This window comes from Haliotis rufescens, unplaced genomic scaffold (assembly GCF_023055435.1).
Source record: "Haliotis rufescens isolate VD_foot unplaced genomic scaffold, xgHalRufe1.0.p SCAF_1, whole genome shotgun sequence".
NCBI lineage: Eukaryota > Metazoa > Mollusca > Gastropoda > Lepetellida > Haliotidae > Haliotis > Haliotis rufescens.
In genome coordinates, this window is record NW_025963779.1 from 24,392,518 (window position 1) to 24,416,788 (window position 24,271).

The 24,271-nt window shown below is 40.1% G+C and overlaps 1 protein-coding gene across 4 annotated transcripts in view; it reads right to left on the reverse strand.

The window, feature by feature from the left end:
- Window positions 1-586: 586 nt before the first annotated feature.
- LOC124131656 (ATP-dependent 6-phosphofructokinase-like) overlaps window positions 587-24,271 on the reverse strand; it is a 36,704-nt gene continuing 13,019 nt past the window's right edge. The window contains exons 11-23 of one of the 4 annotated variants that reach the window (XM_046495081.2): window positions 23,564-23,628; window positions 21,953-22,043; window positions 20,256-20,282; window positions 18,236-18,247; window positions 13,760-13,906; window positions 11,223-11,293; window positions 9,750-9,840; window positions 9,217-9,369; window positions 7,762-7,926; window positions 7,005-7,069; window positions 6,161-6,375; window positions 4,342-4,447; window positions 587-3,508 (exon numbers count right to left, since the gene is read on the reverse strand). In XM_046495081.2, the coding sequence (XP_046351037.1) occupies window positions 3,379-3,508; window positions 4,342-4,447; window positions 6,161-6,375; window positions 7,005-7,069; window positions 7,762-7,926; window positions 9,217-9,369; window positions 9,750-9,840; window positions 11,223-11,293; window positions 13,760-13,906; window positions 18,236-18,247; window positions 20,256-20,282; window positions 21,953-22,043; window positions 23,564-23,628 (1,338 nt within the window). In that variant the 3' untranslated portion in view covers window positions 587-3,378. Of the gene's footprint in view, window positions 3,509-4,341; window positions 4,448-6,160; window positions 6,376-7,004; window positions 7,070-7,761; window positions 7,927-9,216; window positions 9,370-9,749; window positions 9,841-11,222; window positions 11,294-13,759; window positions 13,907-18,235; window positions 18,248-19,174; window positions 19,187-20,255; window positions 20,283-21,952; window positions 22,044-23,563; window positions 23,629-24,271 lie in introns of all 4 variants that reach the window. The other 3 variants (XM_046495080.2, XM_046495082.2, XM_046495083.2) reach the window with 3 other exon arrangements.

Below are 24,271 nucleotides of genomic sequence, written 5' to 3' on the forward strand. Positions count from 1 at the left end.
ACCTGCGCATGGCCGGAATCAATGTCTCTCCGTTTGAGATTTCACGCAGATGGACCGAATGTAAAAAACACATCTATGATTTTAGCTACTGTATGACTTTCATACACTCCCCGACTGGTTTAATGGAAATACCCCCTTTCAGAAACTGTGAGGGGGCACCTCTCCCATATTCAGCGTTTGTTCTTGCAACTGTGCTTTTATCCCCTCAAAATTACTGTCACTCGCTCTCACTCTCTATTAGATTTGTTTGTTGTTTAACGACACACTCAGCAATATTCCAGCTGTATAACGTCTGTCTGTAAATAATCGAGTCTGGACCAGACAATCCAGTGATTAACATCATGAGCATCAACCCATGCTTTGGGATACGGTGACATGCATCAACCAAGTCATTGAGCCTGACCCCACCAATCCCAATTAGTTTCCCCTTACGACAAGCATAGTCATCTCTTAGGGCAAGCATGGGTTCCTGAAGACCTATTCTAACCCGGATTCAATCTATTAGGGGAGCTTAGAGCATCCGAGATGCCTGCAGGTGGTTTAACATGTCCACACAAATCTGCTGATTCAAAACAAAACTCTGTCAAATATGTCACATTTTTCATTTATTTTAGTTGAGGATCAATTCAACAACACATGTAAAATACAGAAAGGACACTGGCAAAGTATGTAGTTAAAACCTGTGTGCAGATCTGTGTTCTAACACTGAGCATGGACTAGGGGTGGATGGAGAAATGACTAAATAGAGATTACAAATTAAATCTAATTGTTTCTTAAAAAGAAATGTACAAACATACAAAATAAATCACACTGATTACATTTTCACTCATAAATAATAATAATAATAATAATAATGAGGAAACTATGCACCCATTATGCAGATTTAGAACTGGTTATCAGAACACTGTATCACAAATGTAAGTGAAAAGAAGATCTGCTTTATAAGTTTGTAATAAGGTTGCAATTGATGTCGTTGAAGTGAACAATCACTGTTGTCACTGTAAGTTTTGATGGTTTGAATACTGATAAGCTGTCACTGTGGTCATGGTCGGATGTTAGCACGAACACCTGAATCAGTGCTTGAAACAATCTTAAAACCCAACGAGACAGTCGGGCAGATGACCAATTAATGTTGCCTGCCCATCTTCAAAGTTACCTGGCCGCATTCAGACATTATAAACACTGAAAACTAAGAGACAAATCGTGTCTTGATTCAGCTGAAATAATGCAAACAATTACTTGAGAATCTACAAGGAGTTATGGTAAAACTGAATAAGTAATTTCAGTTATTTCGGACACTGCACCTGACGTCTCTGTTGGTTGTGTTTCGTACAAGTTCACAAGCTGGATGGACAGTGATTTATAGTGGACCAAGAACATATACACATATACTACTCAAAAGAAGTTAAGCACCACCCAATTCTTTAATATTACTATAGTTAATCTGTCACGTCATGTCAGATTAACTACAATAATATAAAAGAATCAAGTGTTCTTTAACTTCTTTTAAGTAGTATATATCCTGATTAACCAACTAAAAAGGAAGAGACAGATAAAGTGGAATATATTAGCACATAAACACACAACTGCAAACATTTACACATTTATCAATATGTATATCATAAAGGCAGATCATCTAGAGAACACTGACATTCAATAAACAAAATATAATGTAAATAAAATAAATATACTCGGTATTGAAGACACGACTAAGACGCTGTTACAATCAGTAGAAATAAATGAGTAGTAGCAGCATATAATAAATATTTTTATTGATTCTTGAATGACAAAGTGTAAAATAAGCTTAAAGGATATGTCAATGTTTCTTACCATTACTGAACTTATGTCTTTCTTCATCTTTTGCAGTTTTAATTTAATTTTCAATTTTTGCAAAAATGTCTTGGTATCTAATTTAAATGTTTATTCATATTGAACCACAAAACGCATGCTTGTTAATGTTTCTTGCAATCGTTGCAGCTATTGTTTCAACAGACAGCGGCTTATATCACAAGCTTAAAACACATGGCAGATAGATTGAGATATACTACACACTCTTGATAGGGATAATCAGAAATGTCATTCCATTTAAATATACACTTGACATTCTTGAGAATTAGTTTTGTGTATAATGGATTGATAACATATCCCTTCAAAGAGGAGTAGGATATAATGCATGTGAGCCAAGTCTCTCTGAATACAGACAGTGAAGAAAACAAGAAAATCTGGACTAATATCCACACCCCTGGAAGAACCGAGACACCTCAATTAACTAACACAAAAATACAATAAGGAAAACCAGAAACTGTCATTTACCAGGACAACTGGTAATTACTTGAAAAATCAAACACTCAGTGATATAAATGTATAGTCAAAACGTAGAGTTACATAAATGCATGGTATCCATTGTTCTGCACCAACAACACGGAATCTCAGTAGGTAAACATTAACTTGACATCAAATTATACACCTCCACTTGATGGGCCTCCTGTCATCTGATTTAATTCCAACAAACAACTTTATACAGAAAGGTGGATGAAATGCGTATTATTTACTGCTGCTTCTTGCAAGTCATGTAACAGCAATGGAGACAAAGAACTGGCTTAACGAGAGAGACCACTAAGAGAGACCATTTACAGGCAAATACTGTCACTGACAGTAGCAACATTAATAAATCTTGGTGGGAAATTGCCAATGTCATCAACAAAACATAATGTTCCTCATAATACTTATTTGGAATCACAAACTTTGGTATTTGGTGATGGTTTCAGTGTCTATTTGTTTACCTTCTTAACCTGTTCTACAAGACATATTACTTGTCTTGTTACATCAATCAAGATGGCTTCTTCATAGTCTTGTTATACAGCATGTAACTTTCAGTTCCACAATAAAACTAAAAGTATAAATCCTAACATTATGATTGCAGCACATATTATTTCCATATCATAATGTTTTAGAAATAAACATCCTTGAAACTTGGCTGGAGAATCATACCATTGCATACCTTCTCCTCTCAAGTCTAAGGTAAATCTGTTCCTTTCTAGTCTGACTAACTTACACAACTGAACAATCTCTCATGTTAGACACTGCAAAACTGATGAATCTACCTTTTCTTTGGTACAAATGTAAAACTGTACGGCAAATTGTACAACCAAAACATGAAACACAAGTCGCAGACCCATCAATCATCCTTTCTGAAAATACCCTTTCATCTCATAGTCATGAAAAGCTGGTCTCTTTGAGTCACTTTAACACACTGAGACCAAGGTGTGGGAGAGCTTGGCAGCTCAACAGGCAAGGGAAGCGGGCAGCTCTTGTTGCTATGGACTGACTGGAACTGGAACATCTAATAATCCTAACACTGTTACACACAGCACAAGCTCATATCTCGGCCACCTCGTCCACCTGTGCCGTGACAGCCTCCGTCTCAAAGCTGCCCACTGAGTGCTTTGACAGAATCCTAAGCAATGGCCGTACTTTCATCCACCATTCTTCCTTCGGGATTCTCTTACTGGAAGTAAAAACATTTAAACCATGAATCCATTGTCCTTCCAAGGCCCACTTGCACAAAGCCATCTTAGCGCTAAGAGTATCGTAAGTCAATGTTAAACTATGTTAAAAGTGGGCCCAAATTGTCAGACAGACACTGCTCTTGGAACTTCACTTAAGTTGATGATTAATTTTCTGTCCTTGAATTCCCAAGGGCAGTGTCCGTGAAAATCAGTGACATTCATGGTGAACATTGCATATTGAGCCATCTTCTTAAGAATGGCTTGGTAGGACATACCTGAAGGTATGTTAAACATGCTGAGTCCAGCTGCTGGCATCAAAGATGTACTGTGATGTAATACACTTTGATTGTCCAATCAGAATCAGGAATACCAAAAAATCATCATTACAAATTCTGTTCCTTCTAGCCAACAGCAGAGCAAAACTGTTAAAAACAACATGATTTTCCCTTCCAAAGATATCTCATGCTCCCCCCACATCAAAGATAAGATGGTACATTATGTGAAATACATTCCTGGATCCACTGAGTGAATGAGTGAGTTGGGTTTAATGCCGCTTTTAACAGTATTCCAGTTATATCACGGCTTGTCAGCTTGATGTTGGAGGAAAGCCCGAAGTGATGCAGGTCTCAGACGTTTACCACTTCGGTGAAACCCACTAGCACGGGTATGGTGCTGACAAACCTAGAAACATAATTGGGGCGAACCAGGATTCGAACCCACAATCATAGGTTTCTTGCGTGCCCAAGGGACGCAACTCTGCACAGCAAATCGCGGCGCCCTTGACGACTGGACCCCCGTGCCCCCTGAACGTCAGCTGTCCATGCAAACTTACTCGAAGTTGGTTTCACTGGAGAGCTCCTGTACTGGAGAGAAGGTGAGGAACCTCTTGGTCATCCCCAGCAGGACAACACCGTCCGGAGTGGACGACACAATGCGACCTGGGGAGGAGACAGTCATGCTACAAACACAGGCCTGTTGAGACACTAGCTTCACACATGTCTATCGCTTCAATTACGATAACTGCTTTCTTTTAAACAACTTACTTTGCATTCATGCATTGTACTAAAGTAGTGACTTGTAATGTAACCATGGAGTCTTCTTGTTATTAAACAATATACTGTAAATTGTAAAAATTAATGCATCTCCAAAAGAATGCGATCACTGGCCCCTAGCCAAAAATGCGACTCAATACGAATGCGACAGCCCCCCTCCTCTCAAGCAACAGTGGATTTATATATAAAGAAAATGACTTCTGTCAGGTTTACAGGAGAATCCTCACCTTAATCCAACCTTACATTAATCCAATCACACACCTAATAGCACCACTTATTAGCACTGAGTTGAGTACTTCCCCTAAAACAATACATAGTGTTTTCCTTAGAACCACAGATACTTTTGGTGTTTATTCTGTTGACTGGCATTAAGGAAGTTCAAAGGAAGAAAGTGCGGCGAAAGTGTCAACAAAAATGAATGCAGGTGACAAAGGCTGTCGATCAAAAAATTTGTGTGATGAAGCCTATCCTTGCGCGCTAGCTCATGTTGGCCTTAGACGCGGTCGCAAAGAACAAAGACACTGTGTTGCGTCTGTCTGGACTTGCAGGTGTGTTCAGTGATGACATAAGTGAGTAGAACTCTTGTCTTGACCCCAGCAGTGACAATTCACAGGATGTAATGAGTGTTTGAATGACATTGTTTATATGTTCGTTACAAGTGCTGTTTAGTCAACAATAAGGGCTGTCTTTACCACTGTGACATGGCGACTGTATTTAGTCAACAATAAGGGCTGTCTTTACCACTGTGACATGGCGACTGTATTTAGTCAACAATAAGGGCTGTCTTTACCACTGTGACATGGCAACTGTATTTAGTCAACAATAAGGGCTGTCTTTACCACTACGACATGGCAACTGTATTTAGTCAACAATAAGGGCTGTCTTTACCACTGTGACATGGCGACTGTATTTAGTCAACAATAAGGGCTGTCTTTACCACTGTGACATGGCGACTGTATTTAGTCAACAATAAGGGCTGTCTTTACCACTGTGACATGGCGACTGTATTTAGTCAACAATAAGGGCTGTCCTTACCACTGTGACATGGCGACTGTATTTAGTCAACAATAAGGGCTGTCCTTACCACTGTGACATGGCGACTGTATTTAGTCAACAATAAGGGCTGTCCTTACCACTGTGACATGGCGACTGTATTTAGTCAACAATAAGGGCAGTCTTTACCACTGTGACATGGCGACTGTATTTAGTCAACAATAAGGGCTGTCCTTACCACTGTGACATGGCTGGTGTCTGTACGATGTCAACAATGCTTGATGGCCCTTGACATCATAAATTCATGAAGTTCTTTGTATTTATATTGAATCATTGATCTTGTATGAGTGAGTGAGTTGGATTTTATGCTGCTTTAAGCAATATTCCAGCAATATCACAGCATGGACACAACAAATGGGCTTCACACATGGTACCCATGTGAGGAATCGAACCCAGGAATAGGTGTGATGAGCAAAAACTTTAACCACTAGGATACCCCATCGCCCTCTCATATCAATGACACTTAGGATACTCTATGACTGACTGGTGGAGATTGTTGAGAGCTTCAGCTATTGTGTACGTCAACCATGACTGTTTGTCACTCACCGTCTTCCTGCACAGAGTCTTCTACCTTGTGGATGAGCCAGTCCACAGCCTTGGCAGCCATCTTGGTGCCATAGTTCCTGTCGAAGGGGCTGGGCCTGCCTCCCTGCTGCATGTGCCCCAAGACGTTGGTGCGGCAGGTGAACACGCCCTTGCCTTCCTCCGCAAACAAGTTGTGTATGAACTCAGTGGTGTAGTTATTGTTGGCACTCTCATTTCTGCAATCAAGATGTCCATTTGTACAACAAGAATATGATAAATGTTTTAGCGATGCAAATGTTAACACCTATAACTGTTGTTGTTTGGTGTTTAATGTTGCACTTGGCATTATTCCAGTTTTATGACAGCAGTGTGTAAATAATTGAGTCTGCACGGGACAATCCAGTGATTGATATCATGAGCATCTATCCACGCAATTGGGACACAATGCCATGCATCAACCAAGTCAGCGAGCTTGACCACCCGATCCCGTTAGTTGCCTCTTACGACAAGCATAGTCGCCTTTTACAGCAAGCTATTCTAGGAATAAATGACAGAAAGAATGTTGAAATTGTTGTGAAAGTACGGGCAAACCAGTGATGGAAAGCATGGGCAATGATCCTGCAAATGGGGCACATGACTCACAATCACTGAGCCGAGCTACTTGATCATCTGTCGGCAGTTCTACCACAAACGTTAGGTATTGGAGACCTATTCTTCCAATTGGGTTGAAATTTGTGTGGAAATGTAGTATTTGTCACAACTGCACAGCAGCAGTAGCGCATAAACTAAGGGGATATCTGATACAATGGATGTTTCATATAGATTCACTTCAGTAGGTATTACCATCAGTGGGGTGAAAACATACCTGAGAATGAGACCTCGCTGCACACCAGCATTTAGAATCTTATCTTTAAGATGGTTTACATCATTCTGAAAATAAATTGAACCATATATATTTCCTAAAGACATTAATACCCATTTGCTCAACAGAGACCCTAGATCTCGGAGCATATCCCCAAATATCTAAACCTCCTTCCCTTTGTAGAAAGTGTCCAGTGATGACATCACAAAAAAAATGTATACATGACCAGATGATCAATAATAATTCTATGTTTCATAATTGTTGCCAGTAATACAAGAGAGTCTCATGCATTCTTAGCACAACACACAAAGCATATCAGTAACTTTCATTTTGGCACAAAGTGCATATTTCTTACTGGTGACCCACACTGACCTATGTTGGTTCACAATGTCTATTTCATGCCATACAGGCAACAAAAGTTAAATAAATACCGGTAGACAGAAATCATTTTTCTAGTACCAATAGTTGGTCCCTTTCCTCTTTTTTGTAAACAACATAGGATGAAACTGAAATATAGTAGTAAAAAAAGTTAAAAAATTCAGAACCACTAAGATGTCAATCACATGAATTGGCAGTCCTTAACTTTCTTTGAGTAGTATATATTCAAGGTTCTCATCAAAATCAAACACATTATGTTTTTCACTTTTATTTTTAATGATAGTAAAACATAACAGTTGGCCTTTCATCTTTACCCAGACGATGTTACAGACAGATAAACATGCCCTATTATTACTGTGAAAGCAGTTAAAATGTGCCTTACCCTCAAATCATTGATGGAAAACTTTTCTTCATATATATAGGCAGCATCAGCTCCACCTGCCAGACCACTCATGGTTGCTAGGTAACCGCAGTAGCCACCCATCGTCTCCACAACAAACACACGCCTCTTAGTGCCAGTAGCAGATTGCTTGATTCTATCACAGATCTGGCAACAAATTGGACCTGATTAGTTTTGGCAACAGTTGCATAGGCTAGAAGATTGAATACGGGATACCTTCCTGCATATTGGTTAGGAATGTGTATGAGCTCTTTCCTAAGTAATGTTTTTTTTAAATTTTCAGCATCCACATCACTAAAATAACAAGGGGTTTGGGGGTTTGGGGGGCTTGCCCACCACATCGTAACTTCAAAGAAATGCAAACATACAAAAATGTCAATTCTAGTTTCCAAAGTTAATGCAAATACTGCAAGTACTTGTTTGTTGAAATGTGGCATCGATAAATATCACCGACGAGGTTGATGCCTCCATTCACTTAAAGGGCAAGTTCACAAGGAAATGAACCTATTTTTCGTGTACTTTTTGCACATTAAAAGTGTTAACCTAGTAGTGTCATAGACAAAAATATAAAAATATCACAATTAATTAAAATATTTTGTGCATTAAAACGATTTATATTTTTCACATTTACCAAGTGTTCTATTTCCAGAACAAAAACACCATGGCTTATGCCCCTTGCAATATGACGTCATTGGTGCCAATTGATAAACATTATGACGTCATCATGCTTTGTTAGAGCCGCTTCACGTGGTGTAGGTACAGGTGTGTGATTCTAGCGTCTCAGATGCCAGCCAGTCTAGTGTTATGCTGAGTCACCACTGCACCGGAATGTGTCGTAGGCCATGTTGTTTTACCGCAAACCGGTAGTTGATATCTTTTGCGTTGAGAATAGACAGGGACCCAGTTGAATTGGCACCAATTACGTCATAATCTAAGGGGGATAACTCTGGCCTGTTTAGCTCGAAAAACGAAGGCCTCATAACGGCAGAGCATTTTCACACTATTTTGAGCTTCCTACTTTCACTGTGAAAAAAATCAGTTTATATTTTCAAACACAGATACTAACTAATTCTAAAATAGCGTTTTGTCTAGAAAAAAGAAAGAAAGTATTTTTGCGTGTACACTTCCCCTTTAACTTCAATTTTAAAGTAATAATTCTGCGTTATGTCCAATTTTTAGTGATTATGAACTGCTTACATTTTCAGTTTTTATATATGGTGCTGACAAACCTAGAAACATAATCACAGCAAACTGGGTTTCCAACCCACGATCACAAGTTCCTGGCACGTCATTGGGATGCAACTCTGTGCAGCGAATTGCAGCACCTTAGTCTGTTCATATCATTTGCCACTAACGGCATGCATCAGGGGGAAACAAGGCTGCTCCATGTACATAGTAACATTATGACTGATTATGCCGACCACCTTGGCCACTTACATCAGTGATTTCATTGAGGGCGGTGTCAGCTCCCAGACTGAAGTCGGTGCCGGGTACGTTGTTGCTGATGGTGCAGGGGATGACGACGATGGGGATGCACATCGATGGGTACTGGGGTCTGGCCTCCGCTAGCTGGAGGGCACTGTGATAGGCCTGCAACCAATGGCTTACTTCTCACACACTGCATGCATGTTAGAACCCTATCTAAGCACAGAAACTAAATTAAGTAGATAGGCCATAATAATTAAGATTTTCCTCAGCAAAGTCTTAAAGAAATAAAAAGCAGACAGGTGTGACCAACTGATGGCAACCCTCAACACAGTCCCAGGCATACTTCCACAATGAGCCCTAAATGTATGCTAAAATACCCCCCAAAATATTTTTCAGAAACCAAAGTTAAGAACAAAGTTTCGCCAAAAAATCAGTAGGATCTTAAGTATTTTCTTAAAGATGAATGCAGAGTCATGTTTTGCACTTTCTGATTATTTCTGTCTGTTGTCTGACACCAGTCACCAATAATCCATCAGTAGTACCTCAAAGCCGCCAATGATACACAACCCAACGATTTTATGTTCCTGAAGTTTCTCTGCTATTCTTCCAAGGCTGACCTCTATAGTAGTTTGTCTGGAAAAAAGACATAACTGAGTGACATGTCAGCAATAATAATATACCATGGTTTACAGTTTTGCATGAGATTGATACAAAATAATATTCCTTTGATGATAAGCATGAAGGAAGTCATGGTTTGGGAAGCTTTTGTGACATTACTCTCCAAAACAGCAGATGTGAGGTGAAATTGGGTTGAACGGTCACATTCAAGATTTTAGCACTTACATAGCGATGTGCATGCCAGTCCTTGTTTCATCCCGTTAATGCCAAGCACCAGGCAGGGTAACAACAAGTAACACATTTTCACATCTTTTGGTATGGCACATCTTCCCAAGGCAAGAGTTGTTGGTTTGTTGTTTAACGCTGCACTCAGCAATATTCCAGCTATATGACGGCGGTCTGTAAATAATCGAGTCTGGACCAGACAATCCAGTGATTAATATCATGAGCATCGATCCACGCAACTTGGATTGATGACATGCATCAACCAAGTCAGCGAGCCTGACCACCTGATCCCGTTAGTCGCCTTTTACGACAAGCATAGTCACCTTTTACGTCAAGCTGAAGACTTATTCTACCCCGGAATCTTCACAGGTCCCAAGGCAACTGAGTTAACTGACTATAAAAGTCCAGTTTCCACCCTTGCCGAACTAGGTTGGTATGATGGAGTTACCTTTGGGCTGGACTAATGAGTCTATCGATAGTCCAATCAAAATCGCGCTCCGAAATCAAAATCCGGTTCGTAAATTGTCACGTAGATTTCGGTAGATTGCAGGATTTGCAAAGCATGTGCACCGCTAACTCGTTGTCAACAGATATTTTCTAAATCTTTTCATATTTTTAATCAAGGTACTCACGTGATTTGATGCACTTCACGATGTAAGACTTGTTTTATCACAATATATAGATCTTGATTATCCATCAAATCATCTTGACTGGGCACCGCAGTTTTGTTTGAAGCAAATGCAAGTGATATGAGAGGTGGAATCTGATTGGTCCATAGGAGAGGCTTAGAAGGCACATAACTCGTAATAGCTACTGGTGGCGCTACGAGCGAGCCCAGGAATTCCATAGTTCCATAGTTCGGCAAGGGTGGAAACTGGACTTTTAAAGTCAGTTAACACTCTTGCCTCGGGAAGATGGGTATGGCAAGGCTGGGGATCGAACAGGGCACATGCTCTATCCACTAGACCCGAGAGGCGGTCTCGGTTATGTGAGTGAGGGAGTGAATGAAGTTTCCAGTCAGCAGCATAACAGTCATATCACAGCAGCCTGTAAATAATCAAGTCTGGAACTGGCCAACCAGAGCAGTGCATCAGCAATGATCCTAGCCATCAGGACCCGGATACTCTGATCCATTTCTACCCTGGAATCCCACTAAGGTTTACCCGACTTACTTCTTTGTCCCTAGAAGGGATCCTCCCTTCCCTGCCCAGCCCTGCACCTGGTTCCAGCCAATGTGGTGAACCTAGAAGGAGGAATAGTGCATTCAGGTATCTTCTTCATCAGCTGGTCTCTGTTATTCAACCACTGTATAAAAGTTAGAGGTGTTTGCTCGTACTTGCAAAACCAAGAACCTCTTTACTGCCATTACTGTAAAACTCCTAAAATCTTAACATGCCATGTACTTTCAGTACGAAAACATTACTTCCAGTGCCCTGTTCCACAAAGTAATCACATTACTACAACTGTCAGTAGTCTTAAATATGGGAGTTAGGATCACCTTTGCACCACAACTGTCAGAAGTCTATGTTAAATATGGGAATTAGGATCACCTTTGCACCACGACTGTCAGAAGTCTATGTTAAATATGGGAATTAGGATCACCTTTGCACCACGACTGTCAGAAGTCTATGTTAAATATGGGAGTTAGGATCACCTTTGCACCACGACTGTCAGAAGTCTATGTTAAATATGGGAATTAGGATCACCTTTGCACCCCCCCTGTCAGAAGTCTATGTTAAATATGGGAGTTAGGATCACCTTCGCACCACAACTGTCAGAAGTCTATGTTAAATATGGGAGTTAGGATCACCTTTGCACCACGACTGTCAGAAGTCTATGTTAAATATGGGAGTTAGGATCACCTTTGCACCACAACTGTCAGAAGTCTATGATAAATATGGGAGTTAGGATCACCTTTGCACCACAACTGTCAGAAGTCTATGATAAATATGGGAGTTAGGATCACCTTTGCACCACAACTGTCAGAAGTCTATGATAAATATGGGAGTTAGGATCACCTTTGCACCAGGACTGTCAGAAGTCTATGTTAAATATGGGAGTTAGGATCACCTTTGCACCACGACTGTCAGAAGTCTATGTTAAATATGGGAGTTAGGATCACCTTTGCACCAGGACTGTCAGAAGTCTATGTTAAATATGGGAGTTAGGATCACCTTTGCACCACGACTGTCAGAAGTCTATGTTAAATATGGGAGTTAGGATCACCTTTGCACCACAACTGTCAGAAGTCTATGATAAATATGGGAGTTAGGATCACCTTTGCACCACGACTGTCAGAAGTCTATGTTAAATATGGGAGTTAGGATCACCTTTGCACCACAACTGTCAGAAGTCTATGATAAATATGGGAGTTAGGATCACCTTTGCACCAGGACTGTCAGAAGTCTATGTTAAATATGGGAGTTAGGATCACCTTTGCACCACGACTGTCAGAAGTCTATGTTAAATATGGGAGTTAGGATCACCTTTGCACCACAACTGTCAGAAGTCTATGATAAATATGGGAGTTAGGATCACCTTTGCACCAGGACTGTCAGAAGTCTATGTTAAATATGGGAGTTAGGATCACCTTTGCACCACAACTGTCAGAAGTCTATGATAAATATGGGAGTTAGGATCACCTTTGCACCACGACTGTCAGAAGTCTATGTTAAATATGGGAGTTAGGATCACCTTTGCACCACGACTGTCAGAAGTCTATGATAAATATGGGAGTTAGGATCACCTTTGCACCACAACTGTCAGAAGTCTATGTTAAATATGGGAGTTAGGATCACCTTTGCACCAGGACTGTCAGAAGTCTTTGTTAAATATGGGGCGGTTGGGTAGCCTAGTGGTTAAAGCGTTTGCTCGTCAAACCGAAGACCTGGGTTCGATTCCCGACATGGGTACAATGTGTGAAGCCCATTTCTGGTGTCCCCCGCCGTGATATTGCTGGAATATTGCTAAAACCGGCGTAAAATCTCACTCACTCACTCACTATGTTAAATATGGGAGTTAGGATCACCTTTGCACCACGACTGTCAGAAGTCTATGTTAAATATGGGAATTAGGATCACCTTAGCACTATGACAGCTTTGTGGAACAGGGTCCAGTCTTTGACCATGTTGACCTTAATCAAGACAATTGTCAAATTCAATAACACCTTAAAGTAATCTTGTTTCGTTGATCTGCTAAATATCAATTCAGTCTGTGCCCATAAGCTTTTCTAACCTAGATTGAAGTCTGAAAGTTCATATCTTTGTTATTACCCGTTGCAGGCTTCAGGCAAGACAACAATATGGATCTTGACAACAATTATACACAACTTTGTGAGTTAATATTGTGTTTTGAAACTGAACAATATGCAGATGTTAACATGTACAAGTATGACCAATTATGCAAACTTCAATTGTAAACACTATTATTTTAGTTTGAATTATGTATGTTGCATAGGTGTCTCCCTTCCACATCACCAGCATCTCACTGTAAAGTGTTCAGCATCATCACTCGGGTTGATTTTTTAAAACAGAGTTATCTCCCTTCCACCACCAGCAGTTTGTCAAACTGGATGTAACAGCATCATTCTGAGGTTGGGATATTTCATATAGAGTTATCCCCCTTCCACCATCAGCTATTAAACACTAGATGGCACATGCTGATTTATAGATCGTGCAATTCCTATTTTGAATGTGAAGGGCGGACTTACCTCATTTGCAACAAGTCCATCAAAACTGTCATAGATGCCCTTGACATTGTATCCCTGGGTCAAGGCCAGTCGGACAAAGGATCTGACTGCAGCATTCATCCCACAGGCAGGGGCGCCGATGTTCATCACTGCCAGATTTCTGGCGGACTACAACAGAAGTTGACAGAACCTGCACTTGCGAACCTCTTAAATGTATCAGTCCACAGGTTGCATGCTTTACCTTGGCAGAATATTAGCTTTCATATATCTGAAAAGGATGTATTTTACTGCACAATGATTATATTTAGAGGCGCCACAGTTAACTATTGCAGTGTCCAAAGTGTCAAAAATATGACAATAATATTTGCGAACATAAATTCCTCATATTGAAAGGATTGGCTGTGTTCAGTCGTAATTTCAAACGAAAAGTCGACAAATTAAATTTGGTCCAACCCCATCAATATTAACCTACAATTCAGTCATACACCTTTTAGTCTGATCATGTGACCTCTGACCAACTTGATGCTGACTGAATTGCCTGGCTATGAAACACAACCTGTATTTTCCACAAACCAAATCAATCTGTATTTGTTGAATCTGGAAACAAACATGAGCTGATAGAGAGTAGGTAGGAAGCCATGCCATTGCATAAACTCATTCTGGTCATTGGCCAGTTAAACTTTCTTGAAATGAATTTTTAAGAATCTTATTGATGGACGTAGAGTCGAAACTCGTTGTGTCGAACTCGTGGGGACCTGGAAAAAAGATTCAGTTAACCGGGGTTAGAGACATCAGGGGAATTTTATGCTTAGTTTGGATACTCGGGTCTCCCAAATGAGTTTGAGACAAGTATTTGTCACAGAGTGACGAAATATCCCCCGCCATATACACCATAGTACCAAATATGAAGACAATCCAGCGATTAGTTCTTGAGATATTGTGGCAACACCGTTTTCCAACTCCAAAAACAGATTTGCCTGCTGTGACCTTGAAAATGGGATCAAGGTCACCAAATCTGACAGGTGTATGCGGTGTCTGTATATACACCATAGTTCCAAATATGAAGACAATCCAGCGATTAGTTCTTGAGATATCGCGGCAACACCGTTTTCCAACTCTAAAAGCAGATTTGCCTGCTGTGACCTTGAAAATGGGGTCAAGGTCACCAAAACCGACTGGTGTCTGCGGTGTCTGTATATACACCATAGTTCCAAATATGAAGACAATCCAGTGTTTAGTTCTTGAGATATCGCGGCAACACCGTTTTCCAACTCTAAAAGCAGATTTGTCTGCTGTGACCTTGAAAATGGGATCAAGGTCACCAAAACCGACTGGTGTCTGCGGAGTCTGTATATACACCATAGTTCCAAATATGACGACAATCCAGTGTTTAGTTCTTGAGATATCGTGGCAACACCGTTTTCCAACTCTAAAAGCAGATTTGTCTGCTGTGACCTTGAAAATGTGATCAAGGTCACCAAAACCGACTGGTGTCTGCGGAGTCTGTATATACACCATAGTTCCAAATATGAAGACAATCCAGTGTTTAGTTCTTGAGATATCGCGGCAACACCGTTTTCCAACTCTAAAAGCAGATTTGTCTGCTGTGACCTTGAAAATGGGATCAAGGTCACCAAAACCGACTGATGTCTGCGGAGTCTGTATATACACCATAGTTCCAAATATGAAGACAATCCAGTGTTTAGTTCTTGAGATATCGCGGCAACAAACAGGTGGGACGTACGGACGGACGTACGGACGGACGGACAGACGGACGTACAGACGGACGGATGGACGTACGGACGGTCGTGAATACTATATCCCCCGCTTCGCGCTTTCGCGCGGCGGGGGATAACAACACATCCAAGTTCGACACAACAAGATTCAACTGTAATTATTTTAACCATGCAGTGGATTTTTTTTTTCAGTTATTCAATTGTTATTAATTTTAATGATTAATTTCCCATTTTCTTCAGTCTATCTACTCCCGTGTTAACTTTAAAATTGTACTGATAAATGGTTCAAAGAGAAACAAGATGATACAGATTTCAACATCTTTTGGTGAAATAACAGTTCAAAGCTACTTCTTGCCCCTCATTGGGTATATGGTGGAAACTTCAGCAAGCAACACAGAGGGGCAATAACTAACTTGAAGCTGAATAGTGTTTTGTACACCATAAAATAGAGCGTCTGACATCCCGTTTCCCCACAAACCGGCACCTCCAGCTATGTGTGCTGGCTACGAGCAGTGGGGCATGCATAAGGCACTATACCATCACAGTTGGAATGACATGCAAAACAGAGCACATATAAATAAAATACTATTAAAAACAAGGCATTTTATAGAAGCAATTGGTTCTCTGTACACATATTAAATGCTGTTTCAAAACCTTTTCAAACAAACTGGAATATATGACAGACCAGTTTCTATTCCTTGTATAACAGACAATACTTGCAGAGATTTGAAATCCAGAAAACAACCCTTATAATATACAGGCATTTGCAAAAAAGCAAGATTTCCAATTTTCACTTTGGTTACTTTTTTCATGGCTTATGGCAACAACCTGAAGTCAAACCGGAACCATTTCATGAAGCTCCTTGTCCCTGCTGCATCTATGCCTAAACTTTCCTAAGACAAGAAAAACAATAACTGATCATGTCCTGGTCTCTGTTCCAGACAGCGATCGTAGCCATACAACTGCAACAAGCCTATATTCAACAATAGGTGTCATCTTAGTGCTAAGATCGCCTTGTGGAATGAGGCCATGATGTTGGTAGGCTATCAGTCTTCAGGATTTATCAGTTATTCCAAGTTGATGAAGAGACTCTGAATCAGTACAGTGTTTCTTGAGAACCAAGGCTTTTACCTTTCCAGTAAATACAACATACAGATGCAATAAGAACAAGCACAACGAGGGGAAGAATAAAACTATGTTGCCAATGTGACACTGATGAAGTGACACTACAAGCAGTTCATGTAGTGGATGGACTGTAGCATGTGCAGCATTTGAACAGTCCCTACAGAACTTCTAGATGCTGTGTGGCAAAATGAAAGTCAATATGACAAATAAACTTCGATTTTGAATCAGGACATTTACCTTACCTCCATGCTAGGTCATGGTACCAATGATTTCAGAGATGACATTAAATAACTGAGAACTTTTGGTAGTGTTGAATATTAGGAGACTGCACAATAATGTTGTAACTGTATCACAATGAGTCTTGTTGCATGACGTAAGTGTGTCAGGTCATTCCAGCAATACAGAAACTTGATGTTTTATACAACAGTCTGTTTGGTGGATGGTTCATTGCACATGTGCACTCAGCAATATTCCAGCTATATGACGGCGGTCTGTAAATAATGGAGGCAGGACCAGACAATCCAGTGATTATTATCATGAACATCGATCCATGCAATTGGGATCGATGACATGCATCAACCAAGTCAGCGAGCCTGACCACCTGATCCCGTTAGTCGCCTCTTACGTGTGAATATAGTAAAATAATAAAAGGCATGTAACTGAACAAGACTGTAAAAACTTACCAAAATTTTTTTTAAATCTAAGTGATCTCTTATACTCAACACAGGTTGAAACCTTTCTGTATATCTGTGTTTTTCTCAAATATCAAATAATGAAAATATTTAGGAAAAAGAGCACAGCTAATAGAGAGGATATATCAGCTGTAATTATATACCTATCAGTCCTGAGCTATGGGTCAATTTTTTATTATATTTTTCAGTTAGTGAATGAATGTTGTTTGCCTTGCTATATTCAAGATTTATCACAGTGGTTGGTAAATAAACCTAGCACACCAGTGGTTAATAGCATGTGCAAGTCCTCATGCTGTCTGGATACGATGACAGTCAGGTCATACATAGCAACCACCCAATTCTCATCAGTCTTATAGAAACATGGTGCACTGTACACCTACTGTGTTTGTTTGTTTGTTGTTTAACAACGCACTTAGCTTTACGACGGCAATCTGTAAATATTCTAGTCAGGACCAGACAATCCAGTGATCGACATCATAAGCATCAGTCCATGCAATTGGGATATGATGACATGCTTCAACCAAGTCAGCGAGCCTGACCCTCTGATCACGTTAGTCGCCTCTTACGACAAGCATAGTCACCTTTTACGGCAAGCATGGGTTGCTGAAGACCTATTCTACCCCGGATCTTCCCAGGTCATGCCTACTGCGAAACGCATAGGGTCTCATAGTGATAACTTGGACTGAACATTGCTGGATGCTTGTTGATGAAACAGGTGATCATACAACCCATATATTAAGAACAGACATCACTGCTTGCTGTTGTGTTAAGATAGTTCCCACCAGGAACCCCTAGCTGGTTAGCGACTACTGGTGGACGATCATTAGATTTAGTTTGTTATGTAGACAAAGAAAATGAATGTTAAACTCGAGAAATGGTATGATAATGAAAATATGAAAAAGATATAAAATAAACATGTTGATGTTGATTTGCTATGAATTTACCTCTGGTAGAAACTGTAACAGAGATTAAATGTGTGACATTGGCGATGGCAACAAAGATGCAGCTGATCCCAGATACAGCATTTTCCTTCATCTAGGGTATTCTACCTCCTTTCTATCATGACAAACACCCTGGACCCATTTGCCACCATAGCTTCTTCCTGCAGTGATGTGAATATCTCAATCTCCTATCATTCACTGAGCACAGAATTTCTCTCGTTTTTTAGCTTATTTCAACAACCAATCAAAATGACTCTTCTGAATCAGAATGAAGGCCTTGTACAAGTGAGCTGTTAAAATGCTAAAAGTAAACATGTTTCCACCAAAGCAGAAGACTCACTTTACTGGAGTTTTAACGCCAAAAGAGTATTCTGATACTACCAGGCATTCTTAGTGGTGAAAGCGTTTTCTCGTCATGCCGAAGACCCGGGTTCAATTCCCCACATGGGTACAATGTGTAAAGCCCATTTCTGACGTCCCCGCCGTGATATTGCTGGAATATTGCAAAAAGCGGCATAAAACCATACTCACCCATATATTCACCAGGTAATCTCAGTTGTATATGAGATGGTATGCAACAAGACAGGTTGAGTACTGGTGATAATGCTACGAGTTTCAGTTAGGAAAGAATGTAATTTGATTGGATGTCTATTTTTGGCACCGTGTCATTAGTAATCGGACTAAGAGGTAACGGATCCTTGGAAGCATGTGAGTCGTGGGTGGTTATCAGATTAAACAGGAGATGTAATACACTGGATGGTGGAAGATGGAGATACAGCACCATTGCTTCAAGTAAACTGGGCAGTCAAACAAGGATCCGAATGACACGACTACAAAAATATATGATCAAAATGCACATGTGGGAAACTCATTGAAGTGTTTATACAGGCAAAACAGCGAAAGCTTAGGACGACAGTTTCAAAGTGACTTGAAGATACCTACTGATCTGCGCAACTGGTGAATCAAAGCAAATAGTCAACAACCATGTAACTACTTTTACGTTTCTTTGTTCACTTGCATGAAGAAGAGATGTCAACTTTCTATACACCATTTCCTTCTTTTCCGAACAATGTACTGATGAGAGAGTTCTTGAAGAATATTGATGCCATCACTTTGAACAAACTCATCAAACAAGCTTGGTTTTGGGGTATGAACTTCTGTTCAAATAGTCTCGTATCAAAATAGAATTAGAAGTGTGATGGTCAAAATATTGAAATCTAAAAATATCATATATTGTCATTCTCATAGTCTTGGTGTCATACTTTCTGAACACACTGAAAACACAATGTCAATTACAATGATTACTTTGATTTTATGTGGCAAATTTGAGTATGATGAGGTGACTTGTCTTCAGGTAAAGTATGGTAGTTGGTAATTCTCGACACAATGGCTCCGATGTCTGCCATGTTTATACTGTTATACAACAGTAGAAGATATAAACATGTGAATCACTTTTCATTATTAGATTTTGTTCCCACTGTACATGAACCAATGCACATGAACAGTGCACATTTTCAAGAGAAAAGAGTTGATTGTGTTTTCATAGTGTTATAACCAGTCATAACTATCAGGAACGGCTGAGTTTCTGTTTGTTTGTTTGTTGTTTAACGCCACACTCAGCATAATCAAGCTATATGGCGGCGGTCTGTAAATAATTGAGTCTGGACCAGACAATCCAGTGATTGATATCATGAGCATCGATCCACGCAATTGTGATAAGATGACACGCATCAACCAAGTCAGCGACCCTGACCACCCGATTCCATTAGTCGCCTCTTAGGACAAGCATAATCGCCTGGCTGTAGTACTGAATGCAGGAGAATAAACGTCAAACTTTATAATAGGTACCCATAGCAACTGCATGCACAATGCCTTCATGTCGATCGTTCCACAAATTGATGTGAGGAGGGACTGCCTTTATACGTCTGATATATTTAGTTACGAGGGTTGCTTTTTTTTACAGCTATATTCCTGAGATATAGATATATGTAGTCTTTCTAAAAACAAGAACAAAGAGACTTACATGATCCTGGAAAGAATCCCAATGTCCCTGCAAAAATGACTTACAGTGTCTGATCTCACATTCTGTACAGTCTGGCAACAATAAACACTGAATATGTCACATACCAAGGGTTAACAGCCATATATGTATATATCCATGGCAACCATCAACACTGACTATGTCAAGTACCTAGTGTAAGAGCTACTTATATCACCATGGTTAGATGTCAACAAGTATCCGTTGCATACATACTTCAGAGTGATCTGAATCCTGCACAAATAATGATGACTAGAGATGAGCTGACCCATATTGCCCAGAATGGGAGGTCAAGAGGATGCATATTGCTCAGAAATGGGAATACAAACATAATATTGGTCAGACAGAGAGAGCCATTGGACCCATACCACTCTAGAAAAGGGTCAAGGTGCCCATACTGCTCAAGCTCAAAGGGCGCATATTGTTCAAGAAGGTCAAAGGGCCCATATTGTTCAAGAAGGCCACAGGGACCATATTTTTCAAGAAGGTCACAGGGCACATCTTTGTTCAAGGTCAAAGTGTCCATATTGCTCAAGAAGGTCAAGGTGAACATACTGCTCAAGAAGGTCATTGAGTCCATATTGATCTAGAAGAAGGTCAAGGTGTCCCTACTGCTCAAGAAGAAGGTCATTGAGTCCATATTGATCTAGAAGAAGGTCAAGGTGTCCCTACTGCTCAAGAAGAAGGTCATTGAGTCCATATTGATCTAGAAGAAGGTCAAGGTGTCCCTACTGCTCAAGAAGAAGGTCATTGAGTCCATATTGATCTAGAAGAAGGTCAAGGTGTCCCTACTGCTCAAGAAGAAGGTCATTGAGTCCATATTGATCTGGAAGAAGGTCAAGGTGTCCCTACTGCTCAAGAAGGTCCAAGTGTCCATATTTCTCTTCTTGAAGGCCAATGTTTTAAAAATGGGCTGGTTGACCCATGCTGCTGAGAGTCATTTGAAACACAGGCAATCTGAAGCACTGTTACATTAATAACTGAGGTGAGATTGTTAGCATGGGGAAATGTAACATACATGGTAAACAATGGACAATCTGTCAAATATGCAATTTTCACGCAATGTCATTTCAATACCTTCAATGTTTTTTCTAAAATTTGAGTTTCATTTGTCATGTTTGCAATGCAAGGCTTGAAATATATTGTCTGTTAACAGTTAACAGTTTCACAAAAATCCTTAAACTGGGCATCATGCTGATGCCACTGCTGTCTTCTTGTTCTCCAAAGACTCGGGGACACTAGTGTCTGTGTAACACTGACATCAAAGTAAGGAGAAGTATAGAAAGACATCTACTAAAGAAGACAACCAAACTCAAAAAACACAAAGCTGAAGCGTAACATCTAATTCCAAACAATAAGTGAGAAGCACACTAGTTAATTCCCAACACTCAGGTATTTCAATACATGCATCTACTAAAGACAACTCATATTAGTAAACAACACAAGTCAATTCAACCAGAAAACTTTAAAATTAAACCATAAGAGGACATCAAAATTATTTTCTGAACTTTGCCGGAAAAAATAAATATATATTCCAATAAAGAAGATCTTTATTTGCATGTATAATAGAAATAAGTCTTCAACAAATGAGTAAAATGGATGTCGATGTAATCAACAAGATGTTGAGATGGCTTCGTGTATTTGTATAACTTTGTGTGATAGCTGTTACCATGGCAACGTACCTGGCAGTCTGTCCCCTCCACGTTACACAGGGCTGCTGGGGGCCTCAGCTTACTCAGTTTACGGTAGGTGTTAAGGTTGTTCTGGAAACTCCTGGAAGAAAAGAAGCAAGGAATCCTTCAAGCACGTACATTCATTGTTGACAGTCAAAAACAGAAGTACTAAAGTACTCAGGGAAATGAAAAAAACCTGTTTTTTCTATCTCAAATTTTAAATAAATGCAGTTAATATACAAAATATATAAATATTCAAACAACTCAATTAGTACTAATTGGGCCTTGGCACAAATACAGCGTATCAAAGGTTTTTATGTCTTTTTACACGTAAAAGTGTGTAAAAATATGAACAAAACAGACTATTGTGAAACTGGCATAACCAGGTGTTAGTAGATCAAGGTGAATGTCCATCACCTATGAGACCTTGACGACAGGTGAAAACAGGTGCTTGAAACCCACATACATGTGATTTGTCAGTGGTTAGTGATTTGTGAGTGGCATTGTGGGATAGTGAATCATCGTCAAAATATCAGAACGTAAAAGTAACATATTCCCTTCTCAAACAACAACTTACATGTCATTATTATTATGTGCATAAACATAGCTGTTATTTTTATTGTTGTTTTGATAACTTTTTTCCAGGCTAATTTGCATAATGCCTATAGCCTGTTTCTGCCATGTCAGTTTGGACTTAGTTTTATTTTTGAATGTTGAAAGTGCCTACAAATTACCTCCTGTAAAGTACATTTTGTATTGAGCACTGAGATCAAACTAGCAAATCCAGACTAGTACTTTTCCTGTTGTTTTGTTATTTCGTATTTACATCTACGTAATGCTTTTTGTCGATTATTAAATTCAGCAAAACAGGTTTTTTTCCATTTCAATGAGTACTTTAAGGTTTGTGTTTGTTTGACCGTTGTTTAAAATTGCAATCAGAAACAATCTAGTTACATGACGGCGGTCTCTAAATCATGAGCATGGATTTACGCAATTGGGACATGATGACACGCATTAACATAGTCAGCAAGCCTGACCACCCGATCCCGTTAATCAGCTCTCATGAAAAGCATGGGTTGCTGAAGACCTATTCTAACACAGAACTTCACTGGGGGGTTACTTTGGTGACTGTCAAGCACTTGTTATTGCAATTAGAGGTTCCCAGTATTGTGCTACCATGAAGTCCCTCACAAAGCTTGTATAAACAGAGGTGTTTTTTTTCCCGAAATGAAACAGTTCGGAGACCACACCTTTCCATTTTCTGGTGTCTTGTTTGGTTTCATACATCTACACCAAATATTAGTACAACTGCCTGAATAACCTGGATCAACTGACACTGATTGGCTAAAAAGAACACCGACCATAATTTTCACTGCCAGTCAAAAGGCCACTCAAAGTTCACCAGACGTGTGCCCAAAGAAGGGGTTGTCAAACTTGATAGTAGGAGGTGTGAAATCAGAGTAAAAGATATGATCAGCATAAGGTAAATGAGACTTACACTTACAAGAACTGCTACTGAACGGACAAAATGGGATTTCAATGTAAAAAGATAACTGAATCAGATGCACGATGGATGCTAGACATCCAGCTACATTCCACGGCACATTCTACGTGACCTACTTTCCCCTGAGGCGAACAGCTTCCTCCCAGTTCTTCTCACTCATGTTCTTCTGAACAGCCTGGGTCTGGAAACAAATAACACGTGTAGCACTAGCAGTCAGTATGTGGCAATGTGAATGAGAATCCTGTCTCTGCAATGATAAGCCCGGAAGAGTGAGTGAGTGAGTGAGTTGGGTTTAACATGTTTAACGCCGCTTTTAACAGTATTACAGTTATATCACGGCATGTCAGCTTAATGTGGGAGGAAAGCCCGAAGTGATGCAGGTCTCAAGACGTTTACCACTTCGGTGAAACCCACGAGCACGGGTATGGTGCTGGCACACCTAGAAACATAATTGGGGCGAACCGGGATTCGAACCCACAATCATAGGTTTCTGGCGTGCCCAAGGGACGCAACTCTGCACAGCGAATCGCCATGCTTAGACGACTGGGCCACCCTTGCCCCCTCGTATCTATAGAGGGTCAGAACTAAACTTATTAGCTTTACTAAACCAGGCAAATATGAAATGGCCTTGTAATGCTAAAACAATGGCGCAATTGGGAAATATGTACTAGCCCGCAGGAATTTGTACTAGCCCAGGGCTAACAGGCTAGTCTTAAGTTCTAACCCAGCTTTAACATGTCATGACCTCTAGACATGACACTCATATCATCAGCGTCAGAAATTGGCACTAGTCCTATAGTCCTTGCCAAACTGCCCAATAGTAA